Source organism: Fundulus heteroclitus, chromosome 8 (genome assembly GCF_011125445.2).
Source record: "Fundulus heteroclitus isolate FHET01 chromosome 8, MU-UCD_Fhet_4.1, whole genome shotgun sequence".
Taxonomy (NCBI): Eukaryota; Metazoa; Chordata; class Actinopteri; order Cyprinodontiformes; family Fundulidae; genus Fundulus; species Fundulus heteroclitus.
In genome coordinates, this window is record NC_046368.1 from 28750832 (window position 1) to 28777452 (window position 26621).

Sequence of the window (26621 nt, forward strand, 5' to 3'; positions counted from 1 at the left end):
ATTTATTTGGTTCCTGTTTGATAAATGTGCGTTGAGTAGGTAATGTCCCGGTGAATAATTTGCCAAACAATGAGGAACTAGCTATAAAATGTTCATTAAAACAATTAAGTATCTCCTCTCGGTGTCTCACTTGTGTAGAATCAACAATGTGAGCAGTACAATGACTTCAGAGTTATTGAAAGTGTAATCAGTCAGTCGCGGGGCTCGTTTTCCTTGCAAAGGCCCAAAGCTGGTTCCTTTGGTGCCACAGACTGGCTAATTCAGAATAACACCAATGACTATGCCATACCTCCACCCTGAACTCGCAAATAGGAGCATGCTCATCAAATAAATAGCTTAAACTGTCATTAAAGTTTTACATGCCAGATCCAAATCATATATTAATAAAATATGGTCCCAATTAAAATGGAATAAATCACAAAAAAGACAACGCCTGCTCACTAAAACACTTTAGGTGCTTTTTCTGCATGATTTCAGGCTTTGTGCAAATAATATTCTAATCTCTGAATATTATACAGTATATATATATATATATATATATATATATATATATATATATATATATATATATATAGCGCAAACAACACAGATTATTTGCAAAGTGTCATGATCTTGGCACTAGTGCTGGTCTGATTCACCATTTGACACACCTGTAGAGTTTCGCCCCGTTCTCATCAGCCTTCACCAGATCCACCTGCACCTCTCACTATATAACCAGCTCTCAGACCAGTCACTATGGGGCCAGATTATTATGAGCCACTGGTGAGTTTTATTCAGCGTTCCTGAAGTCAGTCAGTCAGTCAGTCAGTCAGTCAGTCAGTCAGTCAGTCAGACTCTGGTTATTCCCGCTCCTGCCTGATTCTGCTACCACGGTTCTGACCCTATGCCTGTTTTTCGACCACCTATTTCCTGTCAGTCCCAGATGTAGGATCCTTCAAGCTGCCCTGATCTGACTCTGGACCACATTGGGCTTCACTAGCGACCTCTCCCAACAACAGGAGCATCCACTCACCCTCCCTGCTTGTTTCCGGATTGTGAGAAGTGGTTCCTGTCTTAGGCACTGGTGGTTCACCCTCGACCTGCTGCAGTTTACGTCTCAAACTGTTTCTTAACACTATCGGATCTTGTCTGGCTGAATTCTGGGTCCTCTGTCTCCAATCATTACACAAACACTCCCAATGCAGAATATTTATGAGGCATTTTTGAAATTAGGAGATCAATAAAAGTAGATGTGCAGGGACATTCAGGGTTTGAACCGGTAGGGCATTCAACAAGCTGGGTGAAGTCAAGAGATAAACAATGAGCTTTAAAATCACCAGACACAGGTGAGAGCCAGTCCCAGTTGAGATCCCCAACTAAAACTAATTTCTTTGTGTATCTGTGATAAGTGGTGGAGCAAAGATGGTGATGCTTCCCTGCTGGCTGAGGGCGGGGGCAGGGGTGGGGGTGTAACACCCAGCCACTGTTCAAACCTGACCACCAGGTAGATCAAAATTTGTAGCCAACATTTCAAAACTGTTTCATTGTAGATTTTAAAAACAAGAGCAGTTTCTAAAAACCAGAGTTAACAGCTTGCCACACTAATGCCTTCTTTAAGTCAGAACATTACATGTTTAAGCAACAAATAGAAATACTGCCTCTTTATTACTTATGGACCCAGTTTTAGACACAACTATCATGTCTGCACCTGCTGACTGAGCCCAGATTTACATCGTGTCAAGCACTGGTTAGAGGCCGGTGCTAAAATAAAGTACTTTTTCCTGTACAGGAAAGGAATCGGGGAGGGGAGGGGTAGAGAGGAGACAGAGCAAGAAAACAAGCACAACCTGACTGCTGCAAAGTAAATAAATAAATAAATAAAAGTCCTGACATGCAAATTTCAAGGGTCATAGTAAGGAATACACTGACATCTGGTGGGGGGACAATGTTGCAAACCGCTGACCCATCCTTTAAACTTCTTCACCACTGAAAACCTAGACAACCATTTTTGTTTAAAACATTAAAAGATTAATTCAACATTTTCGCACAGAAACGTCTGCACATTTGATTAATATATTTTTACCCTCGTTTTTTTTAATGACTGAATGTACTGGGTACCAATTGTCCTCATTTAATGCAAACTGATGAATGTAATTAGATTCTTGACAGATTTAACAACAGAACCCCTTCTCTGACAAGAATTTCATTTATCTATTTTTTAGAAATTTAAAAACTCAATCTTCCAACAGAATGATTGTAGAAATCTGTTATTCTATCAACTTCTTAGATTACTCATAGATCAAACAATATGGTCAAACCTAAGTACTGAGTAGGCATATTCATACATCATAGATTCTTATTATAAGAAGAGCACAGAGCAGCATTTATTAGAGTCAGAAAAAACAGTGCCTATCCTCTTAAAGGCTTCTGCTGCCATCTTGTGCTCACTGAAAGGTTTAAATCCAAGTGCAAGTGCTTTTTTCTCCACTCATCATATGTGTACTCTACAATATTTAACCATTATACCGATGTACAGCATTTGATGTGAGCAATAATAAACTGCAGCTGATTTGTGACTCTGAATACTGCGGGGAATTAACTGGTAAGGAAACAATATAAGAAGTGTTTAAACGTGTAAATATGTGTACATTATAACTCTGACTTTTTCTCATGGGGCCAGGGTGCTTTTGATAATTTTGTTCCTGTAATAACAAATTCATCATTTGAAAGCTACCTTTTTTATTGTTGCCTCAGGTTGTCTTTGTTTGATCTGAAACATTTAAGCATGGCAAAATAGCCAAACAGAAGAAATCTGGAAGGGGCTTAAAATTCTTGCACATCACTTTAAATTCTCGAGGAGGGACAGACAACCATGAGAGGCCATATTTCAGGTGATGCATTTTTTCATGAAATACATTCTCCTTTATTACCCGTCATGCATAAAAACGCCATGGGTAACTGGGATTTCTACATCTTCAACTTCCAGATAAGCTGCGGTGAGTGGGACTCACCGGGGTTGCAGCAATAAGTCACACGTGACTGCCCCACTCAACAGAAAATTACTCCTTTGCTTTGTGGTTTATTTCCTTTCCCCTATTTATAGTGGTTTTGCACATGGGAGTTTTGTTATCTGCTTGCTTTTGACACAGAATCATATCATATCAAGACATCCAGATCGTTTTTGGCAGCTGCCAAGAAAATGTGTGAATTTTCTTAAATATATCTTTGAAATTGTGCAAAGTAACAGATCATAAAGTGTCACAGAGTCCTTAAATTCACATCATGCACCCAACCAAAACTATACATACATACATACATACATACATACATACATACATACATACATACATACATACATACATACATACATACATACATACATACATACATACAGACAGACAGACATGCATACATACATACAGACACACATCATAGCACATAGGTATTAAGAAGGTATGCTCAACCTGCATGCTTAAGCATACTTTCTCAATACCTTCTGCATGCTTAAACTCTTTAAAGGCGTGTTTTAAAGGTGTTTTGGTTAAGGTTCAGCACAATAAGAGCACTGCATTGTTATGTTTCTCCCCAGGAAACAGATATCCTTGAGTTTTAGTTTAATCGTACAGGATGACACATAAAATCTGGTGAAACTTGGTTAATCATTCATGGTTTCAATGGTATAAACCACACAAATGTATACAGGGTGCACACGTTTGACAGTCACTGTATCTATCTTAATGTCGGTACAACATAAAATACAATTTGCTGTCAAAGGAATTCTACCAGTGAGTTTAAAAGCTTTAAGTATTTTTTTTTTAAAGAATTTCACGGGTAGCTTAACAGAAAACAACTGCTTCAGCTGAGATCCTCTGTAAGGCAGCAGAAGATGCTCAGAGCCGTGTGGAGATGCGCGCATGCGCACCAGCTGCTCTCCTCTCCTCCGCTGCCTCTCCTTTGACTGGCCGCCAGTGACCTCAGTCTCCGCTGCGGCGCACGGGCTGGACAGGGCGACGAGGCGAAGACAACGCGATGGCCGGGGTTTTCGGCAAGATATTCGTGGGCATTTACGTGGAGATAAAGCGAAGCGACGGTACGTGGCCGCCTGGCCCATTCCACACACGGCGCTCCATCCGGCTGGAGAGCAGCGAGCAGCCCCGACGGCTCCTTGCTAGCTAACCAGCTGACACGTCTCCATCGCCGCTACGCCGTCGGCGCGTCGCGGCGGTAAAAAGGCTCCACGGCGTTGAGAAGTGAGAGCCGGGAAAGACACCGCGGTTCCGCTCCTCCGCCCCGCACTGTCTGCCGCATGTGAGTCACGCAGTCTCACGCCGGTAGGCCTCGGTGGCCGGGCGGGTCCGTCCACCTGTGCGCCAGCTGTTCGGCTGGGGACGGGATGAACACCTGGCCCCGCGTGCTCTGCGTCACGGCACGAACCCCTCCGGTGCAGGACGGGGCGCGTGCACCGCTCTGCTCAGCAGCATCCGGCAGCGGCACGGGCTGAAGGATGGCTGCACGGGCCTGTCCGCTCATTCATTGAATCTAATTACCATTTAAAAAAAAAAAAAAAAAAAAGCAGCTGCTCCCTGCTGGGTTTGGCTCCACCAACCTCTCTCCTGGAGGTGATTTAAGAGCTAGTTGAGAGCAGCTCATCACTTTGAGCAGCAGATTAAATGACTGACAGGGAAAAGTCACTTCAGCCACACCCATTGGCATTATGGGGATTATTAAGAAAATGACTCCTCTGCACACCTTGATCTTTGCTTCTTCCATTTGTCAAGCACTTCTTGGACAGAGAGGGACTGGCTGGGTTTAGATGTGCCCTTAAAGGCCTCGCCTCTACAGCGCCCTTACCTGTGTTTGCATCCCCCACTGCAGGGCGAATACACCAGGCGATGGTCACATCCCTGCATGAGGACAACGAGAGCGTGACCGTGGAGTGGATCGAGAACGGGGACACCAAAGGGAAGGAGGTAGGCCTGCCGCCGCTCGGAGCTGCATTTGTGCCGCTGCATTCCTTCATCAGGGTCTTCAGTGCACCGCTGGACCAGACAGCAGGACGTAACGGGCATCAGGATCTGCTTCCATACCACTTTCAGCTCTATCTGCTGCATGAGGGAAATTTAACTCGCCTCGCAAAAGAATCCATTCACCTAGATGTTTTTCACATTTTGTAACTTTATATTGTCCTACTTTGGAACGATCAACCGTTTATGAAGAAGTGCCGAGTTTCTGGAGTGAAAGGAAAATATGACATGGTTTTAATATTTAAAAAGAATCTGAATAGTGTGGCATGCATTTATATTCAGTCCCCACAGTCAACACTGTGTAGAAGCACCTTTTGCTGCAAAAACAGCAGAAACTCTTTGTTGTTGTTTTTTTTTTTTGGCATTTCTCGACTTTCAGTGTTGTTCATCTAAATATTAAAGTCCTTTCCTGCTGTCTTCTGCAACTTAGTTCAAGCTCAGCCGGATTGGATGGACAGAGTCTATCACTAGTCCTTTTCTAGTCTGTCCTCACTTTGGAAATCGAATGTAGGCTTCGACTAGGACAGTGCTTCTTAAATGTTTTCTGTTGCATCCCTCTTTGAAGAAGGAACGTTTTCCAACAAAATGAGTCCAAAATGTAACTTTCATTGTTTTCTGTGTTAATGCGTTAAAGCTCTTGTTCTGAAGATTACCCAGAACCCCTTTTAAATTTTAGAACATATATATGCGTTCATTTATAACATATAACAATGGTTGCAAACAACTAGAATGTTTCAACATTGCCACACTTTTTTTTACTATTTAATATTAACAACAATATAAATGGCTTTTAGCCCGACTCGTACCTCAGTCCACCTTTAGCTAGCTATGAACCTGATATGGACAAAATAATATCAAGCCATTGATATTAAAGCTAAACTTCAGTTAGATTCAATTTTGTACCTTTTAAAGACTTTATTAATAGTATTCGTCATGCGTCTGACTGCAGGTACAGACCAAACAGCAGGGGGTGCTGTTGTCACATTTGGAAGGCCTTTTCGTTCCCTGGACAAAAAGAAAAGGCTTTTCTTGAGCCCCTCCCTGCAGTACCTTCCAGCCCTCCGTAGGGGGCACACCCCACTATTTCAGAACATCTAGACGAGGACATTTAACACATGAATACGCTTTCACCTAAACCATTTCATTGTAGCTTGGTCCGCTGTCCTGCAGAAATACCGCAGGTCTTTTGCTGCCTCAGCTTTTCTTCTAGAATTACCCTGTTTTTAGCTCCGTCCATCGTCATATTAGCTCTGACCCGCTTCCCAGTCCTTGCTGGAGAAAAGTGCTTCTGAAGCATGATGCTGCCACCACCATGTTCCATTGTGGGGATGGTCTGTTCAAACTGATGTGCAGCGTCGGGTTTCCCTCCACACTCTGCATGGAGGCTGAAAGGTTCAGTGTTGGTCTCATCTGCCTACCTCCTCCTGCGTGTTTAACTGTGTCCTGCATGGCTTAGGCAAACTTCAAATGGAACTCCTTACGGTTCAATGATGACTTTCTTCATTATGTTGCTCCATAAAAACCAGGACCTGTACTCACAAAGATTCTAAGACTCTTTAGACAAACCCGTGTAAATAAAAAAAAGAGAAAACATTCAAAAGAAATACTAAAGAACCCAGTTATCACCAAGAAAGACCCTTGGCTTCACCAGGTTAAACATGTTTATTTTTCCCGAACAGAACAAAGAATTTTGCTGTTCATTTAGTATTTTCTACAGATGGGAGTCAATATTTAGCTTTAGTACTGGAAAAAATACATCAAGTAAAGCTTTAGACAGGAAATGGATTCCATCAGAATTAACAGTATTGATTCATTTCATTCATAATTCGAAATAAGATATTTCCTGTACATTTACAGATATGTATATGGCAAAACAAGCTTTTGCTTAGTTTTACACCACATAAAAAAAGAAAAACTACTTGACAAATGAAAACTTTAGCAGAAATATTACTGAACGAGGCTGAAAAAGTGAAAAGGACAGAGAAAGAACACATTTTGAAAATAAAGAATAGAATTATGTGGTCTGGAAAGACAAACTAACTTGAAAATGTAAAAGAAGGTTGTTTCAGATTAGTACACTGATGAGGAGGAGAGACCTTCTGGTGAAGGGAAATCAGAATCTCTGCTGCACCCATCAACCACTAAACTCCCGTTGGACATTCCTGAGTTACGATGTGTCTGCTCCCTTCTGGTTTTACTGCCACTCTCACACAAATCAACAACTTTTATTTATGTTATGTGGGTTATGTGTTCCTCAGATCGACCTGGAGAGCATCTTTGCTTTGAACCCAGACGTTGCTCCTGATGAAGAAATACCACAGAGTCCCGAGGCTCCTCTTCCTCCATCCAGCACTACTAAAACCAGCAAAGTCCCCAAGGTCTGCTCCTCAACACCAGCTGCCACCAGCCCGCTATTACATAGACATGTCCTGTTCATAAATCATTGTGTGAAAGTGTCAAGAGAGCATGCTACTAGAACGATTTAAGATTATTTGAGACCCAGCAGATTTGTTTAGAACTGAAGAAATAGTGTTCCTGTTGTTTTAGACTCTACACATCTGCAGGCTACCGATCAGAAAGTTCTACTTGTCATAACAAAGACAGATAAATACGACTTCATGTTTGTGTATCTTGCTCTGTCTCTGTGTTTCTCTATTTCTTGATCCATGAAAAAAATACTTAGACCCGGCGGATCACAGCGATACCAAAGCCCGAAAATGCTCCACGCGAGAACAGAGGTATGTTTTAGCCACTGACTGGACCTGGAGTGGCATCGGTTTTCATTTTAAACACTTCCACTATTAGAAGCTAAAAAAAACATCAACACTCTGCTGTTACTGATCCCTTCTTGGTTAAGTTGGGGGAATATGTTTGTAGATGACAGAGAAAGTAAATATTTTATTTTATGTCCTATCTGTGGCTTTGTAAAGCGCTTCCATAACGATGTTTAAAAACTATAAATTATAGCAAAAATTCTGAATAAATCGAAAATGAATTACTTTATTTCAGCACTTTTACAAAAAATGCACAATAATTGAAACAAAGATTTTCTTAAAAAACAGCCCGAAGTTAAAGAGAACCCTGCAGATACAGACCTATTACACAAAGAATTGGACTCTTCAAAAGGATAAAATGGTAAATGGCTTGAACTTGTATAGCGCTTTATTAAGTCAGATGACCCCAAAGTGCTTTACAGCAGCAGTCATTCACACCAGACTGTGGTGAGCTATGTTAGGAACCACGGCTGCCCTGGGGCAGACTGACATACACCACCACCCGGTCCTCTGAACACCACCAGCAGGCAATGTCTTGCCCAAAGATACAACTGAGATGGTCGGAGCAGGGGATCAAACCGGCAACCCGCCCAACTCCCTAACTCTAAGCACCACCGTTGCCCCAGAGCAGCATGTGCTTTTTGTTATCTCCTGACAGCCGTCTCCCTGTTGAGGCAGCCTAAATGTTTGGTCCATTTGCCTCAGTAGGAAATACGGCTTCCTTTCTAAAAGCATCCTATGTAGCCTGAACTCTGCTCTCTTACAACCTGCAGCATCTGTTCTTGAACTGGATCACCCAGACCCGGCTGCAGAGACAAGATAAACACCGGTTGCTTTATTTGGTTTAAAAGGCTTCTGAAAGATTTCAAGATCAAAGAGATAGTTCACATCTTACACAATGTGACCACCCCTGAGCTGGTCCTTTGGTATTCACTTTTGACATTAACTCGTCTGCATCAGTGTGCAACGGTTCATATCCTATCCCCAGAACCTCAGAAAAATGAAATTTGTTGTCATCGCCCCTTTAAATTAACCGTTGAAATACTATTCTATATACATCTACATGGCCAAAGTTCTGCAAAAATAAAATTTTAAAAACACAGAAAAATATCAAGGGACCATGGAGGATAATAACTTAATAATAATAATGATAAAAAGGAGTATTTTTTTGCATTCATTGTGTTTGTGGCTGAAGAGAGAAAAAAACACATCCTTTTTAAAAAAAAAAAAATCATACATTTTCTCCCATGTGAAGAACTAGATGTGCAGGATTGCACCTGCATGCATTTACTGCAAATTGCTTTGTGAATCCAATGCAGAAACACAGCAAGTAAGAAATGGTTTCTAAAAATGGAGGAGATAGCAGTGCTCCTCTTCCCTTAGTAACAACCTCCACACCAAAAACTGCTGTTGTCAATATGTATGACCTGTTAATGCTTATCCATGTGACATTCACTGATCAAACTAAAAAGAGATTTTTTTTTGGTTCTTACCGGCTAATCACCGATCACTCTTGGTCAGGCGTGTAATCCTCCAGATCTGCTCACCCTGATGGGATGTTGCGGTGCTGCAGTGGATGTAAATGTGTGATGTGTATGAACTGGATTAGAAATGCTAAAACATCTCAGATTCATAATCATACTCTGTGATATCATCTTGAAGGGATCTGAAGATGCTCTTTGAATGGCAGAGTACCGGCTTAATTGCATTTATGGAGTAAAGTGATGGACATGAAAACATGATCGATTTGGTGTTCAACATTTAAATTATGGATTAGGTTAGTTAGAATTTACAGTGAGGAAGCCTCATTGATCTAAAACCTTCTCCTACTGACGAATAGTCATCCTAAGGTGACAAAGTCTTTTTTGCACTCTATGTAGATTTGATGAATTTTTCTTTAAACCCTAAGGTCAGAAGGTTCATATTGACACATCTTTTTTAAATGCTGGTTAAACCGACTCTTTTGCAATCTATGATCACATTGAACTTTATGCTCTGCAGCTGCAGCAGTGGGAACCACCCGGGCTCGTCCCAGCCAGCACAGCCAAGCTGCAGAACCACCTCCACCCTCCATCACGCCGCAGCCTGCAGTAAAAGAGACGCTGCAGCAGCAAAACGGTAACACACTCTGTGCGTGGTGGGTTGAAGTCCACATGGTTCCATTTTGACTCTGAGTGGTAGTGCCGGGCCTCTGCGTTGTTGTTTTCTGATGCGGGGCTGTCAGAACCAGTGATGTCATGCTCCCAGTCCCAGACAGCTGTGCTCCATCAAGTCAAAGCCTCTTTCATTGCCTGTGGCTTCATACTGCAGCACTTGTTTCAGTTTCTGCTGGGGCTGTTTGGATGACTCCAAATGTGGATAAAAAGGAAACGTATAAAAAATACAGAACTTAAAACTTTTTAATATCTGTATATCTTGCAAAATAAGTAAATAATAATGCTGCTTTTGAATTTCCTTTTCTGTCTTTAAATCTTACAGACTATGCTGAGTCCTCTGATGTGTAAATTGCCTAAACTATTCAGTCATTTACATGTGAAACAAGCTTCCCATCAACCAAAGATATAAATTGTATCATCTCCCATTATTATAAGAATTAAAAGCTAAAATTGTGTAATGCCAAGCACTGCTCAGGGATAACTGTTGGGCTTTTTGCTGTGTAAAGTTCCCAGAAATCATTTTTTTCACGGTTTTATAAATTAGTTGTAACGCAAACGTATTTTTATATTATTAACCAGGCCAGCCAGACAGACTTACACAGCGTGTCAGTCTGGTAAGGAGCTGGTAAAGCCCGATTTCAAAGGCGGGCCTAATAGGGTGAGCATCAACAGGTCAGAACCAATCAGATAACTACGGATTTGATGTTAAAAACTCCAGGCGACGCATTCTGTTTCTGTCATTTGTAGTCCATGAAACATGTCATGCCATCAAGTGCTGCTGCACTATGGGTAATTCTGGCGCTGAGAGTGACGCATCATGAAGTCCCGCCTCCCCCACTGTGATTGGCCCGGTCTGTTTTAGAACGGAGCGTATGAAGCCTTACCAGAGTGACTTACGCCCCGTGTAAGTCACTCTGGCTGGCCAGGCTATATTTCAGTAGTTTAAGCAGGCTAAGCCTGCTTAAACCACCTGCTCTGAGTTCAGCTTGGGGAATGTAATTTGGAGTAAGAGAGGATATATCCACATAAAAGGGATTTTCGATTACATTAAAAATGCCCTTATTTTCGTTCACATCACTGAATCTGGATTCAAACTCGCCATTCAGCTCCTTCAAAGCTTCAACAAAACCACTGTAGCTGAAGTGCTGCTGCAGCGTAGGGTCACTTGTGGTTGTTTCTTTCTGTCTTGGGAAGTTGGTGAGATCTTTGTCAGGTATCCACAGAGCAGTCATTTTGGTCTGGACCGCTGGCAGCTTGTCTCTTCCCTGCACAGTTCAGGTGACTGGTAATATGTGTTAGAAAGGCCAGCTGTATGATGCAGTGTGGGTCTCTTAACTCACGCTGGTGTTTCCCTTTACTGTCCAAGAAAGTGCACATTTCAGGAAGGAGGCTGAGAAACCACTCAAGCACCTTTCCACGAGACAGCCACCTTTACTTCACTGTGCATCACTAAATCACTGTACTCTGTGTTATAGTCTTCAATAACTGTCTGAACTGCCTGTGGTTTAGTGCTCTTGAAACAGTACGGTTTACCACAGGCACAACAGTTTGCATTACATCTTGAAAGTCATTATTTCTCAGCTTTGATACAAGTGCCTGCTGATGGATAATGCAATGAAAACTGAGGAATTTAGGTACATCATCTCTTTTGTTCATGAGGCCGACAAGACCCTTCTCTTGGCCTCGCATGCTTGGAGCACCGTCAGTACATACGCTTGCAAGTTTGGACCAGCTGAGATGGTTTTGCTAAAAAAAAAAAAAATTCCAGAGCGCATTCAGAACGTCCTCATGTCTGGTTTGGCCAAGAAGGGGAAGCAAGCCCAACATTTTGCTCCTCAGAGGTGTTTTCTTTGGGGAACCTCACCCAAACACACAGTTTGACCACCGAGCGGTTCGGCCTGAAACAGACCGGCCAGGTGGGAATCCACACGGCCTTTCCTCGTCTCTTTTAACCCATGGCCTGTCACCCTCTGTGCAGCGTGCATGTCTGCTGCATCTTCTCACAGCTGGCAGAGCACCTGCAGCTGCAAGGGGCCAATTCCTCACACAGTGATGTGATAGATGATGAGAAACCACTTTTGGGGCGCAGATTATTTAAAATTTCCTTCTTTTTTTAACTGTTCATTGAAAAAAGTGCCAGCCCGGTTGGCCCTTGCCAAAAAACGCTGCTGCTTTCAGGCGTTTAATGATCAGCAACCGGCTCCGCTTATGTTCCAGCAGGTGAGCTACAGAGGACTACTCAGCTCCGTTCTCTTGAAAAAATCTGCAGCTCCAAGGGAGCTCCCAGATCACTGACACTGGATCCAGATGCAGATACTGTCATTTAAAAAAAGAAAAAAAAGAAATGCACATTTAAATCTCAGGACATAATAAGAATGAAGCATTTACCAGTTCTGACAAGAGTTAAATCCAACCTCAAGTGTATAAACAGGAGTTTTAGTCATTTGCTGCTGCGGAACAAACAACTGTGTTAACCCAACTCTAAGGTGGAAAAGCATGTGGTTTATTGGACATAATGAAGTCCATCATCAGACAGATCAGACACAACTACTCAAGAGTAGACGTCCCAAATAATTTCCCTGAAGGTCAGACCGAGCAAAACCCCTAGATGCTACATGTTAGAACTCCGTTAGCATTTTTGGATTTAAAGTTCAAGAACCAGCCAGAAACAGAGGAAGCTTCTCTCTCTGTCCAAAACATAACTTAGGTTTGCAGCGTTGCCCCTAAATGAGGGACACCATTTCTGATGCAGCTTCCTTTAGATGGACCAGTCCATCCTGCAGATGCCAAGCAGCAAATCAGCACAAACACCAACAAAACCACAAGTTAAATACAAATGTTTGCAGAAATCCTGCCCATTAAAGATGTGAATAATCAAATAACCCAGTTGTTGATTACATCCATTAGAAGGACCAGAGCAACTCACCCCTGAGATGTCATCCAAGGAGCAGTGCTCATACAGATTGTCACACAAAAAAAGATTATTTTTTCTCCATTAGTTTAGAGTGATATTGTTCATTAACTGCACGCTCTGTCCTTTCCAGCGCGGAAGAAATCCAACTGTGTGAAGGAAGTGGAGAAACTGCAGGAGCAACGAGAGAAGAGACGTCTCCAGCAGCAAGAGCTCAGAGAGAAGAGGGCTCAGGTGAGGGCAGAACACCCGCCCACACCTTCACCCACGTAGATTTCATTACTCAGGTTACTCAGTGATTTTATGGGTTTAAATAAGCCCCTTTCCTCTGTTTAGTTTGCTTTCATACAGAACATTTGTGTTCGAGAGGCAAATATGGATCATGATAAAATAAGTGCAGTTCTTGAACCTTTTAAAGTGAAGTTTACTCATATAGAAAAGCAAATCACAGCTAATTTTTAGAGGGAAGTGGTCCTGGGTAAAACAAAATCATCTGCTGAATAAAACAAAGGCTTTGTTGCCAAAGCATGCAAAACATAATATGTCTTTTTGTTTTCTTCTACTTTTTTCTGTCTTGCTGCAGGAGGTTGATGTTAATCTGCCCAACTATGAGATCATGTGCATGATCAGAGACTTCAGAGCCAGCCTGGACTATAGACCTTTAACATCCAACGACGCTGTGAGTCAGACACCTCCCATAACGGCTTATGGAAGAGAAAGATGCTCGGGTCAGGGAGGGAAAGTAGGAGATGCTGCAGAGACCTAACCTGACAACAGCCAGCTGCATGTATCGCTCCGCCTAGCTCCACTCACATACATCTGGGACACGGCTGATTGAAAGTGATTTCCCCAACCAAATTTTTGGTCTGGCCAATCAGGACGCAGGGCGGGTGTTTCATGGATGTGACGTAGTGGAGAAGCCACCGTGAGATTCCAACAACAATGGCGGCTCGCATCGAGGAAGCAAGCGTTAGCATTGATGCTGCTATTTCCTCCGTGTTGTCCAATCTATCTGATATTGTTTCATTAAAAGAACATCAGAGAACGGCTCTTAAGGCTTTTGTTGGTGGAAACCATGTTTTCGCCCTTCTCCCGACCGGATTTGGCAAGTTTTGTTTTCCGGGGCGCGTACGCGGACGCGCAACGCGGACGCGCCCCGGAGCGGTTAGCGGTTAGCGCGAACCATATAAGGAGGCCTATTAGTCCTCAACGCGGTCGGCCCGGGATCGACTCCGACCCGCGGCGCTTTGCCGCCTGTCTTTCCCCCTCTTCCTGTCAGCTCGCTGTCAATAAAAGGTGTGCCACAACAGTGTTTCCCGCAGGAATTTGCTTATGCGAGGCAGACCGCCTCGCGGAGCGGGGGGGGGAGAGGGACGACACGTTTTCCGCGGCCGCCTCGCCAAGATAGCGCTGCGGGAAACCCTGCACTAGAGCCGCAAACACATAAAAAAAAATAAAAATAAAAAAAAAGGTTTTTTTTCCTGCGTCGGTCTCATCAGCGTCACAGGTTAGCTTCGGTGTGAGTGGTTGAAATAGCACGTCGATAAAGATGACAGACAAGTGGCTTATCCAATCATATGCAAGGAGTTTTGATAAGGCCCAGCCTTCAGTAAAGGCAATCCCTATGGCCGTGTCCCAGATGTATGTGAGTGGAGCTAGGCGGAGCGATACATGCAGCTGGCTGTTGTCAGGTTAGCAGAGACCTAAGATGAAGAAAAGAATAGAGGGGTTGGAATGGTTAAAAATGTAGAAAATACATTCAAAATGTAAAAATTATCGGGTATTTAAATAAAAACGAGTAGAAAATGGAGAAGAAAAAACTGAAACTGTCATATCCAAATACATGTTTCATTCCTTATTTGTATCATTTTTTGTTTCAGATTGAGGAGCACAGAATCTGCGTGTGTGTTCGTGCACGTCCTCTTAATAAAAAAGGTAAGATGGAGGGTGTTCAGACAGCTGGATCCTCAGTAATAAAGTGTGTTTATTCAGATTATTACAGGGTCTAAGGTAATAGGTGAAGACCACAGTCTTCAAACATACAGCTCACACAGTGTCACTAGGTTTAGGAAGGGGACATGCATGGCATGAATCCAGCATTTTGTAGAATCTGAGCAAGCCAAAGTCTCTATACATGAACAAATTACAGATTAAATAAGTAGTGAGTATTCAAATTAATACATTTTCTGAGAGCGAAGTGCTCTGTTAGGAACATACGGGGTAATCAGAGCTCTGATATATGATGGAGCTTGATTACTAAGGGCTTTATACGTTAGAAGGAGAATTTTAAATTCTATTCTTGATTTAACAGGAAGCCAATGAAGGGAAGCTAAAATTGGAGAAATATGATCCCTCTTGTTGATTTTCATCAGAACTCTTGCAGCAGCATTTTGGATCAGCTGAAGGCTTTGAACTGCATTTTGTGGACTTCCTGATAGTAAAGAATTACACTAGTCCAGCCTTGAAGTAACAAATGCATGGACTAGTTTTTCAGCATCACTCCTGGACAGAATGTTTCTAATTTTGGCGATATTCCGGAGGTGAAAAAAGGAAACTCTGGAAACCTGTTTAATATGGGATTTAAATGACATGTCTTGGTCAAAAATATTTGATTTAGATTTTTCGCAGCTCTAGTGGCTCGCTTTTTAGCACAGTTGGCTGACAGGAAGGGGGTGGTAGAGGGGGAGAAACATGCGGCAAAGGACCACTGGTCACCGCCTTGAGGACTAAGGCCTCCGTACATGGGTCGTGCTACCAGCACGCCCCTACACCAAGATTTTTTATTTTATTACCAGAGGCCAAATTCATGCCATCCAGATTAAGTGGTTGATTAAAAAATAAATTTTTTGAAGACTCTGGCCCAAAGATTATAACTTCTGTCTTGTCAGAATTTAAATGCAGGAAATTTAAAGTCATCCAGCTTTTGATGTAATCAAGACATGACTGCAGTCGAAGTAACTGATTGGATTCATCAGGATTTATGGATAAATATAGCTGAGTGTCATCAGCATAACAGTGGAAATTAATCCCATGCTGTCTGATAATTGTGCCAATCAGAAGCATATATATAGTAAATAGAATTGGTCCAAGGACTGAACCCTGTGGTACTCCACAAGTGACCCTAGAGTTTGAGGAAGATTTATTATTAACATGAACAAACTGGAATCTGTCCGACATTTATGTGTTATCTTTATTTGTAAAAATAATGTACTTAGTCAAACATATAGAATTTAATTGCGGAGATTAAATGCTTATTGAACAGGATGTTACATGTTTTTAGTATTTTGCCCTTTATGGAGTTGCACAAGCTTCTGTCAGCTATCGTTACTTAGCGGGGCTCTCTGCTCAGGTAGACCTTTCCAACAGTTACTCTGATAAAAATACACATCCAAATGTGTCTGTTTTGTGAGCGGAGGAAATGTGTGGCAGCCTCCTTTCAGCCAGCTGATGGGCAGTGTGAAGCAACAGATGGCTGACTCTTCAGGAATGCATCTACAACATGCAGGACACGGGCCGTTAAGTACTAGAGCTGAATACTGTCGACTTTAGAGCTTGCCCAACAACTGAACAATAATTGTCAGCTTGTCGGACACTTAAATAACGCTATTTAAAGTAGAAAATGACTTTTGCTTATGTATGAAGTCTTTTCTTTCTTGTTGCTCAGACACATCCACAAACAAGTACGGTAGTTTTTTTCTTAAAGCAAAGTGTTTAACGTCAAGGAAATTCAGTACCTAATGTCATGAGCTTTTGTTGTAGGTCTGCTTATGGTTTTATCTTTCCGGAGCACGTGGTGAACAGCAAGCATACATGAGAACGTGTCTGCCTCCTCAGAGTTATCAGTGAAGGACCTGGATGTGATCACCATCCCCAGTAAGGACGTGGTAATGGTCCACGAGCCCAAGCAGAAAGTCGACCTGACCCGCTACCTGGAGAATCAGACGTTCCGATTCGATTATGCTTTTGACCGGAACTCAACCAATGAAATGGTTTACAGGTACGCTGCGTTTAATAAGCGATCAGAGTTCTGTGGCTAATCTCACATTTCCAGTTTTGTAAGGTTTCGACCTGCAAATGTGCAACTTCTCATTCTCTGTTCAAAGCTGCAGTCAGAATGCACACATATTTCCTCAGAAATACATTTTTTCCAAAAAGAAAAAGAAAAAAGGAGAAAAAATAAGAGAAAAACAGAAAATACAGTTTTCTTTTAAATGCCTTCTTACATCTTTGTGCTTCCTCTGACTTGATTTTAAACACCTCGCTGGTACTAAAAACAACTGATTCAGAGCTCTACCTCCCTCAGTGATATTCTGGTAATAATTGTTAGAGGAGCCTGTTAGCTATTGTGCGTTCACTGACTGGGGAAAAAAATGATTTTGAAGCTTCCATTGGCTGGTCACCACTCAGGGCTGGTCAGGGGGACATATGTCTTAAGTTTTTAATTATTTTCCCGGCCTACACGGACGAGCACCACAGACGCTGCCATCAAATCCCTCTCTGCTGCAGGTTCACGGCTCAGCCGCTGGTAGAGACCATTTTTGAGAGGGGCATGGCGACCTGCTTTGCCTACGGACAAACAGGAAGTGGAAAAACCCACGTAAGGGCTTTCATTTGACCTTCTGAGGATCCGTTTCTTCTCCAATGTAATTCTCCTTTAATGTTGCGACGTGTGTGGTTTCAGACAATGGGAGGGGACTTTTCAGGAAAGAACCAGGACTGCTCGAAGGGAATCTACGCACTGTCAGGTCAGTGGCTCCTGTATGCTGTTGCTGTTTGCAGCGTTCCTCTGAACTTACCTGTTTTGTTTTTTTTTATCTCCCTGCAGCTAGAGATGTTTTTCTCATGTTGAAGAAACCCGTTTATAAGAAGCTGGATCTGCAAGTTTTTGCCACTTTTTTTGAGATTTACAGTGGAAAGGTTAGTGTGTCAACAAGCTACAGAACGAACAAAATAAAAAATCTGGTCAAGCAGATCAGCCCAGTAGTCACGGTAACTCTGCGTGTGTCGAAAGGTGTTTGACCTGCTAAACCGTAAAGCCAAGTTACGCGTCCTGGAGGACGGGAAGCAGCAGGTGCAGGTGGTAGGGCTGCAGGAGAGGGAGGTGAAATGCACCGAGGACGTCCTCAAACTCATCGAGATGGGAAACAGCTGCAGGTGAACGGCAGGGGAGACCGAAGTCAGGGTGAAATACAGGCCAATGCGGCAGCCGTAGAAAACCTGATCGAGGGTGTCGCTTTTCAGGACCTCTGGTCAGACCTCGGCCAACGCTCACTCCTCCCGGAGCCACGCCGTCTTCCAGATCATCCTGCGGCGGCGGGGGAAGATGCACGGAAAGTTCTCCCTCATCGACCTGGCAGGGAATGAGAGAGGGGCGGACACATCCAGCGCTGACCGACAGACTCGACTGGAAGGAGCCGAGATCAACAAGAGTCTGCTGGCACTGAAGGTCTGTGAGCCAGCACCCCACACATCCTGCACTCAGATGGCTCTGACAGTCTAAGCACAGAGGTTTAACAAAAAGGCCTGGCTTGTGTTATCACGGTAATCAGGGTCCTCAGAGCACATTTCAATTCAATTCAATGTTATTTATATAGCGCCAATTCACCATATGTGTTAACATCTGGCTGAAATCTACAGAAGTGTACCTTACCTCCGATATCTACCTTAAATAGGAACAGCTTCATTGTATTAGTATCAGATTGATTTCTTTGTGGAGGATGGGGCAGTTTAATATGAACCAATCTATTTAAGGTATAAAGGGTATGAAGTGAACGGTTTTTTTTTCTGGTTCTTATGTTGTTAAACTTCTTTTTTGCAGGTACACAGAAGGATAATAATCATGGAAAGTATGATCACAGTAGCAACTATAGAAGTAATTAAATACATAAATGTGAAACTAGCACCGAGAGCTCCACGTCCTTTCCTTATTCTACATGCTGCCTTTCCCTGACACGACATGACAAACCGGAGCAGAAAGTCACCTGCATGACGTTCTTACTTTACTCTCTGTGTGCGTGTGTTTTTTTTTTCTGTTCTTTAACTCTTCTTCAGTCCAGAGGCCTAGTGTGATGCTTTAAAAAGACAATGGCAGCGGCAGGATGCAGAGCACAGGGGACTGAGCCATCGGGTAGAAACCATTGTCGCTCCCCTATAATGTTTCCTTGTTATATCTTAATGGCTTCTGATGTCATTTAGCAAATCCTTAAGTGCAAAACATGAACTACACCCTGGGTGTTTAGTTTTTGGCCTTCGCCGATTCCAAACCCTTACGACTGAATTAGGATGTTGAGGTTCCGGTCTTCTCCCGCAGGAGTGCATCCGAGCCCTCGGCAGAAACAAACCCCACACGCCGTTCAGAGCCAGCAAGTTGACCCAAGTCCTGAGAGACTCCTTCATTGGAGAGAATTCGAGAACGTGCATGGTGAGACATGACAGGCAAAGGACCGCACATCTGCTGCAGGCACATACAGCAACGTGGTGATTTTGTGTCTACAGATAGCGACCATTTCTCCTGGGATGGCCTCCTGCGAAAACACATTAAATACTCTGAGATACGCCAACAGGTAAAAGGAGTTTCTTTTGATTAGACAACTTTTTATCCATCAGCTTTAATAGTGAACATCTACTGTTGATATGGTCGCTCTATTTATTATGTGATATAATTCTTTGTAGCTGAAAGTCCCCCTTAAATGCAAATATTTTGGTCAGATAGACATTGTTTTCAAGGTATTTGTAATTTCAGCTGTCTTCAGTGAAATTCATCCTCTATTACCTCTGTCTGTTCTCTGTGCTGCCATGTCCCTGCAGAGTGAAGGAGTTTGGAATAAGTCCGTCAGACATCCCCTTCTCCCAGAGCGGCGGCGGAGGAGGCCGCTCTGAGCTCTCGCCTACATACGAGTACGATCACTGCACCTCGCCGTTTAAAAAGCTTCTCCCAGGGCAGCTTTCATCCCTCCCCAAGTGAAACAGGGCAGACATGTTTCCTTTTAGGGTTGCACATCTGAAAAGGCTGTTAGACAGGAGCACGTCAATGTTTCACTGATGGACTAAATACTATGAATCAATGCCGTATTTTTAGTCATTTGTAGAAGTTTGAAAAATTACCATCGCATAATCATCTCAATATATTTAGGTGGATGAAACCTAAACACCTTAAATTGCCATAAAACAAGGGAATGTTAGCCCAGCTGTAAGATCTAGCAGCTTCTCTGGCTTTTCTTTGAGATAAATATTCTAAATATAGTGTCTGCCTTGTCCTACTCATGGACAAACACTAGTTAATTGCTGCTCTTTTTGCTCATGACGCCCAGATCGCTTAGTGCAAACTCTGTTAGAATCTCATCTTTTCCTTCCATTTGAAAACTCAGTAAAAGGGATCAAAACTAATAATAATTGGATTTGTTCGGTAACCATTGCCTAAAACGTGTCATTCCACTGTGATTGAGAGCTCTGTAATTGTCCAAAATGTTGAAAATGATAGAGATTTACTCATTTACATGCTTCTATGCTGTGCCTTGGAAACGCTGTGCCTTGGAAAAATTGCAATATTCATATTGCAAAGGCCTGTTTGGAGTGCAATAATTGTTGGCTAATATTTTCCACGTTACGGTAATATTTAGCCAGACTCTCATGGTAGCAGATGCTCAGACTGGACACAAAGGACATGTCCCAAAATGCTGACGGTCACAAAGTGTTGGAGGCACATATGAGACAGAGAGGAAAGAACAAAATACGCATGATTGGCGACTGATATCATCAACGTACTAATTAAAACTATTATGACCATCACATTTTCTAATATACTGCAGCCCTAATGTAGTTCCATCCATCTTTAGTTTTTCTGTCCCTGCTGAAGAACAGCATTATCTCGGCGTTACACAGTGACCTTGGGGATGATGTGTTCGGGGTGATGAGCCGTGTTAGTTTCTCTTCAAAACGCAGCAAAGGGGCTCTTTGCTGCGTTTCTGGATAATGTTCTCCCAGCCTGACCTGTCAGTTCAGGTGGCACGGCATGTCTTGCTAAGTTTACACTTGGCCAGTGCTCTTTTTCTAATAAGAGGGTGGATTAAACAGAGCTCTGAGACAGGTTTAAAGCTTGGGATATTGTTTTATAACCTAACCTGCTGTGCTGCTCGGTCTCCATGAGGCTATTTGTTCACTAACGTTCTCTAATGAACCCATTAGAGAACGTTAGTGAGGCCCAAAACAGAACAGCTGGATTTATAATGAGATCAAATTACACACAGGTTGATTGTATTTGCTTAATGGATCCCTTCTGAAGGCGTCGGCTCCACTGGATGTTATTTAGGAGTACCTTCGTACAGGAACTGAATATAGATTGGGGTAAAAATGAAAACATTTCATTTTGCTTCTAGTTTACATGTATTTGTTACTTTGTGTTTGTCCATCCAAATACAATATGAGGAAGTTTGTGGTTGTAACCTGATGAACTGTGGAAAAGCAACCTCAGTTGCTCTCTTAATCCAAAAGCATGGAGATACATACTTCCTTAGTTTTACTTTTAGGTTCATCTTTTACTAAAGTGAGTTATTCGAACCATTTCAAGACTTAACCTTTTAAAAACTGCACGGAAGTCCACCTGCACGACCATCTTCTCTCTCTCCTTTTTATAGTGTTCAGTGTTTGTATCTCATTCCTCTATATGGTTTTATAAGTAGTGATGTTTTGTCAGGATGAAGCATCTCACCATGGACCCTGCAGCAGCATTCGAGTGCCATCAGGAAGGAAACATCACCCAGCTGGAGGTCCTGGAGGCTCAGTGGGGAGTAGGGAGCTCTCCACAAAGAGACGACCTAAAGCTGCTCTGTGAACAGAATGTAAGCACTGCCGTTCACTGACGAAGTCTATGACGCCAAGATGATAGAGGCAGTAGATGGAAGATGGGCGTAGCCTTTGGATCTAAAACATGAGGCTAGCTAGGTATTCCTAAAAGTAAAATACCACTGTTGGCCAAAATGGACAGACACCAAAGTCCCCCAAAAAATGACATCTCAAAGCATTTAGCAAAACAAACAGATCCCATACAGAAATCTGTAGCCAACTGAATATAATTATATAGAGAGAAAAGTCTATATACATATGGTCAGCTGCAAGCATTCATCCTAGAGATAAAACACTGCAGCCAAGCTCAGTTTATTGTGCCAATTAATAAGAACCTTTTATCTTCAGAAAGCCAGCTTACTTTGGAGCAATTCCTGCCCCAGAATGACCATTTACCAACAGTGGATTGCACTGAGTTGTTTACTTTGCTGCAATGTGCATGCATGTGGTAACAGTGGAAAGGAAACCTCCAGCAGAACCCAGCTTAAATTATTCGATGTCCTGCTGGTCCTTTAAAGAATATTTCCTGAGCAAACTGTTACGAAACGAGAGACTGATTCAGGACCCAGTATTCAGGCCGAACAAGATAGGGTGAATGAAAAAGCAGGTTTAATGGAGGCGATCTTAAACAATACAGGGGCAGGTCAGAATTACAGTCCAAAATCCGGTACACGAAAGGCAGTCCGAAACAAGCAGGAATACAATAGGGATAAGGCAAGCTCCGATAATCCAAGGGAAGAATCAGGTCAGTAAAACGAGTAAGCAGTCAGAACAGGGCAGGAAAAAACAGATACAGGGTTCAGGCTGGCTCAGAAATGTTGGAGGCAATTGGGTAAAGTCGACAGGACAAACCAAAAGGGAATGCTGGACAAAACTCACCAAAGGCTCAAAAGACAATGATCTGGCAGAGTGCAGAAGACAGAGGCAGATATAAGTAGAGGAGTGAGCAGGTGAACAGAGTGAAACTTATTACCAGAATGGGTGGAGCTGATCAGGGGGGACAAAATGGCTGGAAGTAAACTGAAGCTGATTGGATGGTGACTGGTGAAGGAGAGTGACAGGAAGACAAAAGAATGCTGGCAGGTGAACTGAACTAAAAGCTTGCAGAACCCTGACTGATAATATAAAATGAAAAACAAAAGCAAACCACAACAAAACTCAAACTATTCCATAAACCAAAACTAAGACAGAACCTAAACCTAAGGCAGAATCAATAAAATAGAAAGAAGTGCAAAATAAACCAATAACAAAACCCCAAATCATGACACAAACAGACACTCCATATTCAGATTATGGTTCATTCTTACTTTTTAAGCAGTGTATATTAAGTTGTTTTCACAAGAAAAGGAACAAAATGTGATATTGTTTCGGAACATACCTACATTAACATTATGTACTCCTGCTGCCCTTCTCTCAGCGGAGCATCAATCCATCTTCTATACCCGCTCCTCCTGATAGAGTTTTCCAGGGCGATGGTTGTGCACCCTGGACATGTCTGTGTTTCCCAGTCCATCACTGGACATCACACAGAGACACAACCCAAACAAAATAGGAGAATCTAGAGAAACTAACCTAACAGTCATGTTTTTGGACTGTGGGGGGAAGCCGGAGTACCCGGAGAGAATTCATGCATACACAACATGCAAACTCTACACAGACAGACCAGGCTGGGATTTGAACCCAGGACCTTCTTGCTCCACTAATATGCACCCCTACAGTCCAATTGGACCTGAAAAAGGACCGTATTGTGTTTTTTTTTGTTTTTTTTTAAGGAATCAGGACTGAATGTGAACATCTCTAGTCTGAAACTTTTTTAAGACTTATCAAACATGGGTTGGTCTATTTGACCCTGAGCAAAGAAGGACCTTTAGAACCCAACCTTTAATGAATCAAACATTTTCTCTCTTTGTGAAAACAGACAAAAAAGAACAGAAAGTGTATTTGTTAACATTTCAAACATGGATTTAAAAATTGTACATTAGTTCCAAATCCTTTCGTTAGTTTACGGTCCTGATGTGCTTCACATAAACAGTCAGCAGTCCCTCCGTCAGCTCTTCTGAAGGTTTCACAGCTAGTTTTCTTTGTGCTTTATAACAGAAAAACATTTGTTGCTACGCGGCGAATGTCGGCAGTGGTCATAGACTCAGCTGAGCGTTTTACAAGATATTATGATAAAAAAAGGTTTGGTATTGTGAAGATTTGAGGAAACAATCAGTTCTTGCTTAGATCTCAGATAGCAGCAGACAGTACAACATGTCCTGTGTTTGCTTTTAGGAGGAAGAGGTTTCTCCACAGCTGTTCACCTTCCACGAAGTCGTCTCCCAGTTGGTGGAGATGGAGGAGCAGGTGCTGGAGGATCACAGGGCCGTGTTCCAGGTACAGCAGTCTAGAGCCAAACCAGGGAACTAAATTATTCAGCTTTCAAATACTGACTGTAGGGGACAGATGACGCAAATAGCGGCACACACTGAAACTGGGTTTTTAACGTCTTTTTGTGGGAAAAATAAGATTAGCAAAATCCCCGAATGCCAAGTATGAGTGCTAGGATTTTATGTAGTTAGTGAGTCTTGACCCTAGATGTCAGTAGAGCATCACAGAAAACTGCTAAGGTGCAGCTTGCTGTTCCCAGGAGTCAATCCGCTGGCTGGAAGACGAGAAGGTGCTTTTAGAAATGACGGAGGAGGTGGACTACGACGTGGAATCATATGCAACTCAGCTGGAGCAAATCCTGGATCAGAAGATAGACATTCTGACTGAGCTGAGGGGTAAATCACATCATCATCCTTATCAAAACACAACCTGCACACTCCAAAATGTCATTATTAAAACATCAATGACTTAATAGCCAACAGCAAAAACCTGCTGGGAATAATACTGCTAGCTCCACAGGATGAGTAATCTAAACATTTACCAACATTGTAAAGCCAAAAATAAAGGAGCAAACAATACCTAATACCTAAACATCTGTTCTAGTATGTCTATTTAAAGCAAATTGTACATGGTTTCTAGAAATATTTTCAGTTCTCTGCTGGATCTTTTCACATTTTAACGTGCAATACTTCAACTTTATGATTTTGTTCCTTCTTTCAGATAAAGTCAAGTCTTTCCGCTGTGCTCTCCAAGAAGAGGAACAAGCTAGCAAACAAATAACCCCCAAGAGGCCTCGGGCACTTTAAAGGTACGGCGTGTGGTCCTCCCCGGTCCTCAGACAGGTGGAGGCCTGCCGCCACGAGATCACTGTACACTACCGATAAACTCAAAAAAGATCCGACGCCTCCGCCGTTCATGCATTTAATTCCCCTCCGTTCATCCGTCCCGTTAAACCAAAGGGCCGACGCGCTCTCTCATCCTCACTGTTCAGTGTTTCTACAAGGTTTGTACGGAAGGCCGTTTTGGAATTAATTGGCACGCTTTCCAGCGTCACCTGGCAGCTAACAAACTGCGTCGGGGAGGAACCTGCCGTTTATTTAATAGTCCTTTAATCCTGGAAATGTCAATAGTCAACACCTGGTTTTCAAAAAGGTAAAACGCCACAAGGCAGTTACTTTACACATGGTGGTGCTTAGCAGACGCCAGGTGGCATTTAAACTAACTCGACCCTCTGACGGTACCCGGTTTGGTGTTTGTGAAGCACGGCCGCCTGTAGCTAACCTTGCCTGCAAGCTGAGTCCTCGCAGTATTTGTCAGTCCAAGATTGATAATGTGTAGAACTACAGTGCTACACTTGATCAATCCAGCTGGCCAAGTTAGCCTGGAGCCAGGAGGGGCCTATGGAATCTTAGCTGTCGTTTAATAACAGTGTTGTGGCCCTAAATAAACCACTGGTTGCACTTTTGATTACATTTTCTAGTCGCCCGCTGACGCTGGAAAGCAGACTAATTAATTCCTTTTTGGCCCTCCTTTGGTCTGTGTGTTTAAGTCACAAGTGCTACGTTCAACAACTAAATGTGAATATGTTTTTCTTTTGAGAGAATTTTTTATATGGTCATTCATAGCTTATCTTTACTACTGTTATTGTCAAGCAGTTGTTTTTGGTCAATTTTATAAACTGCTTTTGCCATTTTGTGCAATATTTGGAGGATCTTTTTTTTTTCTTCTCCTGCTCTTCCCCTCATTTCAGCCTGGGGCAAACAGGGCACTTTGATTTGGTGTGGAACATGAGCCACTGTGCGTTTGTGATGACACAGTGTGTAAAAAAAAAAGGTTTGACTGAAACTGAACTGTCCTTGGTTAACTGAGCTAAAGGCTGCTCTGTAGTCAATAAGACCGCACCCAGGGGACATTTCTGAAAACAAATTTTTCATTTGCCAAAATAAAACAGAGAATACTTCTTGTTTGTTGTATGTCTTTTTTTACCTAAAGCCACAATCTATGGAGGACATCCATTTTATTTGCAAGCACTAATAAATTATTAGGTCAAGAGTTCTTTTTGGTATTTTTAATGTCCCAAAGCTGGTTTACTTCTTGTTGCTTTTGCAGAAAACATACTGATCGTATAAAACATGTCCTGGAGAAGGAGGTGTGAAGTAGATTTAGACCACCGTGTCATTTCCATAGCCATTCAAATGTGTCTACTCTAGACCAGGTGTCACTTTTAAAAGTTGAGAGCTACTTCACTGCTATCGTGTCATACAATGGGCTACCTGTGCTGTTCTTTGAACTAGAAGAGTCAGAGCTCACCTTATTTTATGTAATATAATCATGTTTTTAATGCATTTATCATTTTAAATCTATGTAAGTACAAATATGATTAAAAAGGAAGAGCAACTAAATAGAATAACATTTTAGATGCAGCTCACTGGAGGGTTTTACTATTTTTTTAAAAGGCTTGAGGGCATCATGTGGTGCCATCAAGGGTCAATGATTCAAGATAAAATAAAAATGTATTTAGTTCCTGCTCAGAAGCTATGTCAGACACTCACTCCAGCGTCATTAG

General features: G+C 42.4%; 1 protein-coding gene across 1 annotated transcript; it reads left to right on the forward strand.

The window, feature by feature from the left end:
• The first annotated feature begins 3891 nt into the window (after positions 1–3891).
• LOC105931139 (kinesin-like protein KIF2A) lies at positions 3892–26018 on the forward strand. The gene is made up of 21 exons (XM_012869691.3): positions 3892–4069; positions 4855–4949; positions 7262–7381; positions 7687–7741; positions 9779–9895; positions 12978–13078; positions 13428–13523; positions 14725–14779; positions 16679–16841; positions 17351–17441; positions 17526–17589; positions 17670–17761; positions 17856–17998; positions 18086–18290; positions 19155–19265; positions 19340–19407; positions 19652–19741; positions 21537–21681; positions 23960–24061; positions 24315–24450; positions 24776–26018. Exons 1-21 carry the CDS (start codon positions 4009–4011, stop codon positions 24859–24861), a joined length of 2196 nt encoding a protein of 731 aa, XP_012725145.2. The 5' UTR covers positions 3892–4008; the 3' UTR covers positions 24862–26018.
• The last annotated feature ends 603 nt before the right edge of the window (positions 26019–26621 follow it).